This window comes from Neoarius graeffei, chromosome 6 (genome assembly GCF_027579695.1).
Source record: "Neoarius graeffei isolate fNeoGra1 chromosome 6, fNeoGra1.pri, whole genome shotgun sequence".
NCBI lineage: Eukaryota > Metazoa > Chordata > Actinopteri > Siluriformes > Ariidae > Neoarius > Neoarius graeffei.
The window spans coordinates 85362794-85372838 of NC_083574.1; the positions used below are offsets into that span (position 1 = coordinate 85362794).

Sequence of the window (10045 nt, forward strand, 5' to 3'; positions counted from 1 at the left end):
GAACCATAATTTTTTTCAGCCAATAAACAAGAGCACGTCTAACATATCAGGAAAGTACAGAACATTCTTGTTTCCTGGAAAATAGCCACCATGTTAAACTTGAGAAGTTAATCAACAGTCAGCAGGTTACTACAGTGCCTTGCAAAAGTATTCATACCCCTTGAACTTTTTCACATTTTTCCACTTTACAACCACAAACTTAAAAGTTTTTTTATTGAGATTTTATGTGATAGACCAACACAGAGTAGCGCATAATTGTGAAGTGAAACGAAAATGATAAATGGTCTTCAAAATTTTAAACAAATAAAAATCTGAAAAATGTGGTGTGCATTAGTATTCAGCCCCCTGTACTCTGATACCTCTAAATACAATCCAGTGCAATCAATTGCCTTCAGAAGTCATCTAATTAATTAATAGAGTCCTACTGTGTGTAATTTACTCTCAGCATAAATACACTTGTTCTGTGAAGGCCTCAGTGGTTTATTAGAGAACACTGAATAACAAACATCATCATGAAGACCAAAGAACTCACCAGACAGGTCAGGGATAAAGTTCTGGAGAAGTTTAAAGCAGGGTTAGGTTATAAAAAAATATCCCAAGCTCTGAACATCTCAAGAAGCACTGTTCAATCCATCATTCAAAAATGGAAAAAGTATGGTACAACTGCAAACCTACCAAGACATGGCTGTCCACCTAAACTGACAGAGCGAGCAAGGAGAGCACTAGTCAGAGAAGCAGCCAAGAGGCCCATGATCACTCTGGAGGAGCTGCAGAAATCCACAGCTCAGGTGGGAGAATCTGTGCACAGGACAACTATAAGTCGTACACTCCACAAATCTGGCCTTTTTGGAAGAGTGGCAAGAAGAAAGCCATTGTTGAAAGACAGGCATAAGAAGCCATGTAGGGGACACAGCAAACATGTGGAAGAAGGTGCTTTGGTCAGATGAGACCAAAGTTGAACTTTTTGGCCTAAATGCAAAGCGCTATCTGTGGCGGAAAACTAACACTGCTCATCACCCTGCACACACCATCCCCACTGTGAAACATGGTGGTGGCAGCATCATGCTATGGGGATGCTTTTCTTCAGCAGGGACAGGGAAGCTGGTCAGAGTTGATGGGAAGATGGATGGAGCTAAATACAGGGCAATCCTGGAAGAAAACCTGTTGGAGGCTGCAAAAGACTTGAGACTGGGAAGGAGATTCACCATCCAGCAAGACAATGACCCTAAACATACAGCCAGAGCTACAATGGAATGATTTAGGTGAAATAATATTCATGTGTTAGAATGGCCCAGTCAAAGTCCAGACCTAAATCCCATTGAGCATCTGTGGCAAGACTTGAAAATTGCTGTTCACAGACGCTCTCCATCCAATCTGGCTGAGCTTGAGCTATTTTGCAAAGAAGAATGGGCAAAAATTTCAGTGTCTAGATGTGCAAAGCTGGTAGAGACATACCACAAAAAACTTGCAGCTGTAATTGCAGCAAAAGGTGGCTCTACAAAGTATTGACGCAGGGGGGCTGAATACTAATGCACACCACATTTTTCAGATTTTTATTTGTTTAAAATTTTCAAGCCCATTTATCATTCTCGTTTCACTTCACAATTATGTGCTACTCTGTGTTGGTCTATCACATAAAATCTCAATAAAAAAGTTTGTAGTTGTAAGGTGGAAAAATGTGAAAAAGTTCAAGGGGTATGAATACTTTTGCAAGGCACTGTAGATGCAGGTCATATTTTCAACTATGTCATGGCATATGGTCTGCTTGGCCACCAGGAACCTTTTCCCAACGATTCCATTCTACAAGTTAAATCTGAGATCGGAAAAAACTGAGAAATATTCATGGTCACTCACAGCTGGGAATCTTGTGCTTCACTCTTCACTCTGGTGATCTTTCATTTTCTAATTAACTCCGTAATTGGTTCACCACCTTCTGGCTACTATACTAGACTCTAAAGAATCGTGGTCTGTCTTGCAGGCATTGCTATTGTTCTCTCTTCTGTGACATGTAGTAAAGTCATGCCAATAAAAATGCTTCAGAAACATGTTCACTCAGAGAACACAGCAACCCAAGGGTAAGTTCTGAACTTTTATTTGAGCACATGTCCTTGTCGATGGCTCAGTGCTGTCCGCATGTTTGTCTTCCTGATCATTCAAGAAAAGGAAAACAGAACACAAAATAGATGTAAATTACATAACAAGGTTCATGTGTGCCTCATTATCCCATAGACAAGACAAGTTTATTTATATAGCGCATTTCATACACAGTGGCAGTTCAATGTGCTTTACGGAGGTAAAGGCAAAACAGTAAACAATAGAAAATAAAATTACATAAAATAAAGGGGGAAGAAGAGAGAAAAATAAAAATAATATAAGAATTAAACAATAGTAGAAATAAAGTAATAAAATGAAGTAAAAGTTCAGTAAAAAACAGCAGAATAAAATAGAATAAAAGTTAAGTAAAGTTTAAAATGTGCAAAGACTGTAAAAGTTAAGTAAAGTTTAAAACATGTAAAAATGATGATATCAGTTAGCAGAAAGCATCTGAAAACAGCTTGGTCTTTAATCTACGGTAGATTTGAAGCTGCCAACAGCAGGAGCATTGTTGATGTCCTCTGGGAGTTGGTTCCATAGCTGTACTGCATAGTAGCTAAAAGCTGCTTCACCACACTTTGCTTCACCAACAGGTTTAACCAGTAAATTTTTCTGCTGCGATCTGGTAGATCTGATTGGGTTAGGCCGCTGCAACATATCAGAGAGGTAATTGGGCCCTGTACCATTTAGAGATTTGTACACCAGCAACAATGCTTTAAAGTCAATTCTGTAGCTTACTGGAAGCCAGTGAAGGGGCCTTAGAATTGGAGTAATGTGCTCTGTTCTTTTTGTTCGTGTGAGAACCCTAGCCGCTGCATTTTGAATCACCTGAAGTCGTTTGATGGTCTTTTTTGGCAGGCCTGTGAAAAGGCCATTGCAGTAGTCAACCCTACTAGTGATGAAGGCATGTATAAGTTTTTCCAGATCATTTTTTGATATACAGTAAGTCCTCTCAGTTTGGAAATGTTTTTTAGGTGATAAAATGCCGATTTAGTGATTGCTTTCATGTGACTGTCAAAGTTTAGCTCGCTGTCAATGAAAACACCAAGATTTTTAACCATATCTTTTGTTTTAATCCCCTTTGTGTCAAGAATAGTGGTAATCCTGAGTCTTTCATCTTTTTTCCCAAATGGAATTACTTCTGTTTTATCTGTGTTCAGCTGAAGAAAATTTTGTGACATCCAGTTGTTGATTTGGTCGATACACTGGTAGAGACATTCAAGGGGGGCATAATCATTAGGTGATAGAGCAAAATAAATTTGGGTGTCATCTGCATAGCAGTGATACAAAATTGAGTTGTTCTTGAGAATTTGTCCAAGTGGGAGCATATAAAGGTTGAATAGTAATGGTCCAAGGATCGACCCCTGGGGGACACCACAGGTCAAGGACATTGATGTTGAGGTACAGTTTCCCATGGTAACAAAGAAGCTTCTATCTTTTAAGTATGATTTTAACCAACTGATAACTTTACCAGTCAATCCAACCCAGTGTTCAAGTCGATATAGCAGTATGTTGTGATCAACAGTATCAAAAGCTGCACTGAGGTCCAGTAACACCAGGACCGATGTTTTGCCTGCATCAGTATTAAGACATATGTCATTTATAACTTTAATCAGCGCTGTTTCAGTGCTGTGATTGTCACGAAATCCTGACTGAAAGTTATCAAAACAGCTGTTTGATGTCAAGAAGGCAGTTAACTGATTGAAGACAATTTTTTCAAGGATTTTCCCGATGAATGGTAGATTTGATATTGGCCTGTAGTTGTTCAATACTGAAGCATCCAGATTATTCTTTTTAAGTAGGGGCTTTACAATGGCTTTTTTCAGGGACACAAGAAAAATGCCAGTCTCTAGGGATGTATTTATGATCTGAAGCACATCTGTAATTATGAGGTGAAGAACAGACTTAAAAAAGTTGGTGGGCAGAATGTCCAATTCAGATGTTGAGGAACTGAGATTTTGTACAGTTTTTTCAAGAGTCTCGTAATCAATCAAACAAAATTCTGACATTGTGTTGAAATTGTCTGTCTGTGTCACTGGTGATTGCAGCTTTTCAGTTACTTGCAACTGAGATATATTATGAGCAATATTCTGCCGTATTTTATCAATTTTACCTTTGAAGAAGGATGCAAACTCATTGCATTTATTAACTGAGAGAAGTTCAGGTGCTAATTGTGGTGGGGGATTAGTTAGCTTCTCTACTGTTGAAAATAGCACACGGGCATTGTTCATATTCCTGTTGATGATGTTGGAGAAGAAAGACTGTCTTGCTTTACCAATTTCATAATTATATTTACAAAGCATCTCTTTATGGATTTGATAATGGATGTGAAGTTTAGATTTGTGCCATTTTATTTCAGTCTTCCTACATTCTCTCTTTAGCAGTTTAACAGCTGGGTATTGCTTCCATGGTGCTTTCTGCTTGTCATTGACTCTGTTGATTTTGAATGGAGCAATATCATCCATAATTTGGGTCATATTTAAATTAAAAATTTCCAGTAAGTCGTCTACAGAGTCTGACATTTTAGTTGAGATCCGTGAGAGAGCTTGCTCAAAGAGAACACGTGCTGTCGTTTATGACTCTCCTACCCATAGTCATTGAGCTGTTCTGAATGTGGGGGACATAGAAACATCAGAGAAAACATAGAAATGATCAGATAAGGTCAGGTCAACAACAGTAGTAGAAACAGTAAGACCCTTTGCGATAACGAGGTCAAGGGTATGACCACGAGAGTGGGTCGGTCCCTGTACATGTTGTACTAGGTTGAAGTTGTCAATAAGTGCAAGTAGTTCTCTGGCATGAGTGTTTTCAGGATTATCTACATGCAAGTTAAAATCCCCAGATATAATAAGACAGTCAAACTCTAAGCAAATGACTGACAACAGTTCACCAGACTCTTCCAGAAAAACTTTGGCTGAATGTCTCGGAGGCCTGTAAATAGTTAATAATATGTTAGGAGAGCATGTAACAAGTGCACATAAGTTTTCAAAGGATGTAAAATCACCAAGTGAGGACTGTTTACATTGAAAAGAGGCTTTGAATATATCTGCGATCCCTCCACCTTTCCCATGTCGGGTAGCACTCATGAAATTAGAATTTGGGGGAGCTGCTTCAATCCTCCTGGTCTTTCCAAAACCCCCTTCCCGCTGCACCCCCGCCCTAAACCATACTCCAACCTGCTACAGCTTGAGATCAACAATTTTGAACTTTGCTGACTCAAGGTGATTGACAAAAATGATAATTAAAATCAACTTGCAAAGAAATAGCAAAAGAAATAATCTGGAAGATGTCGAAGTGATGCAACTAGTTTGTTTGAATACAATGGACTGATCAGGGAAAAACTGCACCTGCTTTCTTAACAGCATGACTATTTATCTAAAGCTGATGGCCTTCTATTTATCTTTTCTATTAAAAATTAAGTTTTGAGTACACGACGTCTTGGATACACCTTTCTCAGGAATAAGCAGCTGCTGTTCTATATTCAGGTGATATAGTTATCACGGTGAATAAACAGAAAAGGTTATAAAACCCTGATGCCCCTCTGTTACCGTATTATCATACAATTCCTTCTGGAGATTTGAGGTAAGAACATCTTCTCTACTAACACATCTCATCAATTTATTTCTATTACATCTAAAATAGCTATACTTTATTATCAACTTTTTCTCCTCCATTATGCATTGAGCACAATTCAATTCAGTAGTGCTTTCCTTACGAAAATTAACCATGGTTTTACTATGGTTTATAGTTATTCATAGTTTTCATGTTTTTTTGGGTAACCATGAAAACCATGGTGGATTTTACCTCAATGTTCACTTAAATTTTTAGGTTCTAAGTAAATGTTAATGTATCTGGGCTGTTAATCGAGATCCTTCTCTACAGCATTGACTGTTGGACGAAAGCATTGTAATACTACAGTTAGTGCATCCTTTTAAAAACCATACTATCCCTTTTTAAACTAATTTCGTAGTTACTATGACCTATTACACATACAACTATGATGCTACCACAGCTACTGCAGTACTATGGATAAACCACAGTAATGCTATGGTTGGTTCATAGTACTTAGAATCACCATGAAATACCATAGTAGAACCATGGTTACTACCATGGATGAACCATAGTAATACTATGGTTGGTTCATAGTACTTAGAATCACCATGAAATACCATAGTAGAACCATGGTTACTACCATGGATGAACCATAGTAATACTATGGTTGGTTCATAGTACTTAGAATCACCATGAAATACCATAGTAGAACCATGGTTACTACCATGGATGAACCATAGTAATACTATGGTTGGTTCATAGTACTTAGAATAACCATGAGATACCATGGTAGAATCATGGTTACTACATAAAAACCATGGTAAAACCATAGTAAACCATGGTAGATTTTCGTAAGGGTTTTAACAACAGCAGCTCTATAGAAATCCAGACATGGATTTAGATCAGTGACAGGGGTCAGGAAATCCTCCCTGAGAGACAAAAGAAGAATCTTGAGAGGAATCAGAATCAAAAGTGAACCCATGTTCTTCTGGGTAACACTAGATAATTGTGTTGTGGTACTGAAGATGGAGTGCTTCCTAACCTCCCAATGCAATGCAATGAAACAGGACTACACTTCAGAACTTGCTAGAAGAATAGGCCATGCTTAACATATCCTATGTACTTATTTGTACAAACTGATAATACCAAAGTTGATGGGCTATTTTAGTTCATTCAAGAGAAATTTTATGTCCGGTTAGGAAGATACTCCAACCAGGAAATTGCACATTCGAGTGTCTACTTTTGGTCTTGACATGAACTTTGTCATCCTGGTGCCCTGTGTCTGGTCGGAGTTTTATCTCATCGCTCCTGTGAAGGACGGCCCCATGAGGACAGTTGAGGGTTATACCTGGAGGACGCTCTGGACTCCTACAGTAATGCTTTTATGGCTAAGGACTACAGTTGACTTGCTAACTTTAGGACTGCAGTTATCATGAACAGTTTTGCACTCAAGTTTCCATCAATGAAGAGTTATAACATCAACGAAACTGTCTTCATGTTAAAATAGTTAATGTTATAGTCATGCTGTCTGTTGTTGCCCAAATGAGGATGGGTTCCCTTTTGAGTCTGGTTCCTCTCGAGGTTTCTTCCTCATGTCGTCTGAAGGAGTTTTTCCTTGCCACCGTCGCCACAGGCTTGCTCATTGGGGATAGATTAGGGATAAAATTAGCTCATGTTTTAAGTCGTTCAAATTCTGTAAAGCTGCTTTGCGACAATGTTTATTGTTAAAAGTGCTATACAAATAAACTTGACTTGACTTGACTCATGTGTGGTGTTGGATGTGTCTTGGTCTTGCTCCTCATTGTACTCCATGAAGTCCATGATTTGGACTCCGTTGGCTATGGGTTTACTCTTAACATGGTCTTGGCTAAGGTAGTACTTGAACCCAACACTACTAGATAGTGAGATTATAAATCAGTAGAAGGGCTGTTTCACAGTCAGGCTACCAAAGTGGATTATATGGAATGGATCAAGCATTACTGAAGTACAATAAGTACTTGTGAAGTGAGGATTAGCTCTACATGAAGAACTAATACCATCCCACCTGCAAATTAGTCATTTGTTTGAATACATGCACATGCCAGCTTGAAATACTATTATGTAACCCCATTTTTGACCATTTTTTTATGTTTCAACCTTATTTGGTCTAGTTTGAAAAGGTTGCCAATCCTAATATTGCGCTATCTTACAGCCCCTGAATAGTTTAGTTGGAGCCTCATTTCATACTTGAAGAATTATTGCCAACAAAGTTAACCCCAAATGGGTACTGATCGGGCAACAAGGGTATATTTAATAAGGTAACTTGTCTGTCAAAAATGTCCTCTCTGGTAATGTGGTCCTTATTAAAATAAATTTAAAAAAGGCAGTTCTTAGACAAGTAGCTTATGATTCTGAAAGTCCAGATCCATATAAGTACAGGCACATATGGTTATACACTTAGCCTCTTAAAAAGAGCTACAGTGGTTACCAACAAAAAAACATGATGTTTGTCTGTCAAAACATTTTTTCTGGAGAGGACAATTTATGTTCTCACCATTAGCCAGGTAACAACACAGTGCTGTTTGTATTCTAGCTACAAATTCTTGCCACCAACAACATTCAGCAGAAAATAAATTTCCATCAAGGGCCTCATTTAGTTCACAAACTGTGCCAAAAAACTGAACTTGATTTTTTGATGTTAGTGACACAAACTTGTGTACTCTGACTGTGAAACACCCCACAAGAGTAAAGGCAAACAGTATTACATGTGTTGCAAGGATGTTTAGGATGAAAGGATGCATTTTGTGAAGAAGAGTCCTGGTATGAACAGCAACAACAGTTCTTGGGTACAAGTCGACCGTCTTCAGGTGATGTTAAGCATTGAGCTAAGAATTAAGCGAGACTCAGGATCTCAATCAAGCAATAACGTTCAGGTTCCTGCTATGGGGGAAACCATGGCTTTAAGGTTAGAGAAGCAGCTTTGGGACCAAAAGGTCACCAGTTTGATTCCCTGGAACAGCAGATGTGGCTAAAGTGCCCTTGAGCAAGGTACCTAACCCCCAACTGCTCCCCAGGCTGCCCATTGCTGTGGCTTTATCAGGGTCCTGTTGTATGTCACTCTGGATAAGAGTATCTGTGAAATGCCTGTAATGTAATATTGAGGAGTTGAAGGTCTCAATGCCTGCATAGTTTGTAGTCCTACTCAAAATATAGTTGATTGAAAGTATTAGTCAAAGGCTCAAACAATCCCTTCATGAGTCACATGGATCAGGGATTTGGCACTCCCAGACCATCTCCCAAATCCAAAGGATCATAGTTGAGATCTTCAACTGTATCTGCCCTCCTCTACAGGACGTCTGCAGGCATGTTTGTGTATAAAGTGACCGTGGGTCTGTTGGCCCTGCTGCTGCTCTGTTCTGGAGAGGAGGTGAGAGACATGCATGCATATATTACAAATAAAACAATATGCATTCTAAATCTCTAAGTACCTGTTTGAAGAATTGACTATTCACCACCTGACACCTTGGTCTGACCAGCTGCCAAAACCAGTGTTGTAGTCGACAGTCTTGAGTCCCCAGTGCTCAAGTCCGAGTCAAGTCCAAGTCATTCAAGAAAATTTAGTGTCGAGTCCAAGTCGAGTCCACTACTGAGCCGAGTTGAGTCCGATGCAAGCCCCGCTATCAACAGGGCAAATAACATGAGAGAGGGTTAACACTAGCTAGTTAATCTGTCAGCAAGCAAGCTCCGCTATCAACAGAGCAGTGAACACAGCATGTCACTTCGGACATAGCATGTCACAAGCGGACAATCTTAGGGGCTTTTCTCCAGGCATTTTAGCACCATTAACATTAGTTTGTTCCTGAAAATGATGTATGAACACATGAATGTGCATTCTCTTGCACAAAATTAGTATAAAAATTAATGTAGATATAAATATCTCATGCCGAATTATTATGGCATGTTACAAAAAATAAAGAAAAAGTCTGAGTCCTCGTCTCCAATTTACAAGTCTGAATGCAGTTAATGCACGAGTCCAAGTCAGAGTCATCAGTGCTCAAGTCCAAGTCAAGCCATGAGTCCTTAAAATTAGGGCGCGAGTCGGACTACAAGCCTGGCCAAAACCCAGGACAACTGGTGAAACTGGTAGCTCATCTTGGTCATCTACTGTATGATTTTCCAGCTTCTTTATTATTCCTTGTATACAACATAGCAGGAATAGTCCTTTCTACCAGAAGGTCTACCAGCTTGACCATGTTGCCAGTTGGTAGCTGATCAGGCTAAGCTGGATTTTTCAGCAAGGTGAGCCATAGCAAGCGTGAGATCTTTGCAGGAGTAGAAAGAGTGGCACGTGAACAAATTTTCTTTTGCGCTTATTTCATTGCACTTATAATTATTTGTGTCTTTTTTTATGTGCTGTGTG

General features: G+C 39.1%; 2 protein-coding genes across 2 annotated transcripts in view; both read left to right on the forward strand.

Annotated features, from left to right (window-relative positions):
• Window positions 1-10045, forward strand: part of LOC132888119 (carbohydrate sulfotransferase 8-like) — a 329227-nt gene that overhangs the window by 271319 nt on the left and 47863 nt on the right. The window lies entirely within an intron of this gene.
• Window positions 8990-10045, forward strand: part of LOC132887621 (low choriolytic enzyme-like) — an 8783-nt gene continuing 7727 nt past the window's right edge. Inside the window, exon 1 of the mRNA XM_060923089.1 lies at window positions 8990-9052. Within this exon, the coding sequence (XP_060779072.1) occupies window positions 8990-9052 (63 nt within the window). The remainder of the gene's footprint in view (window positions 9053-10045) is intronic.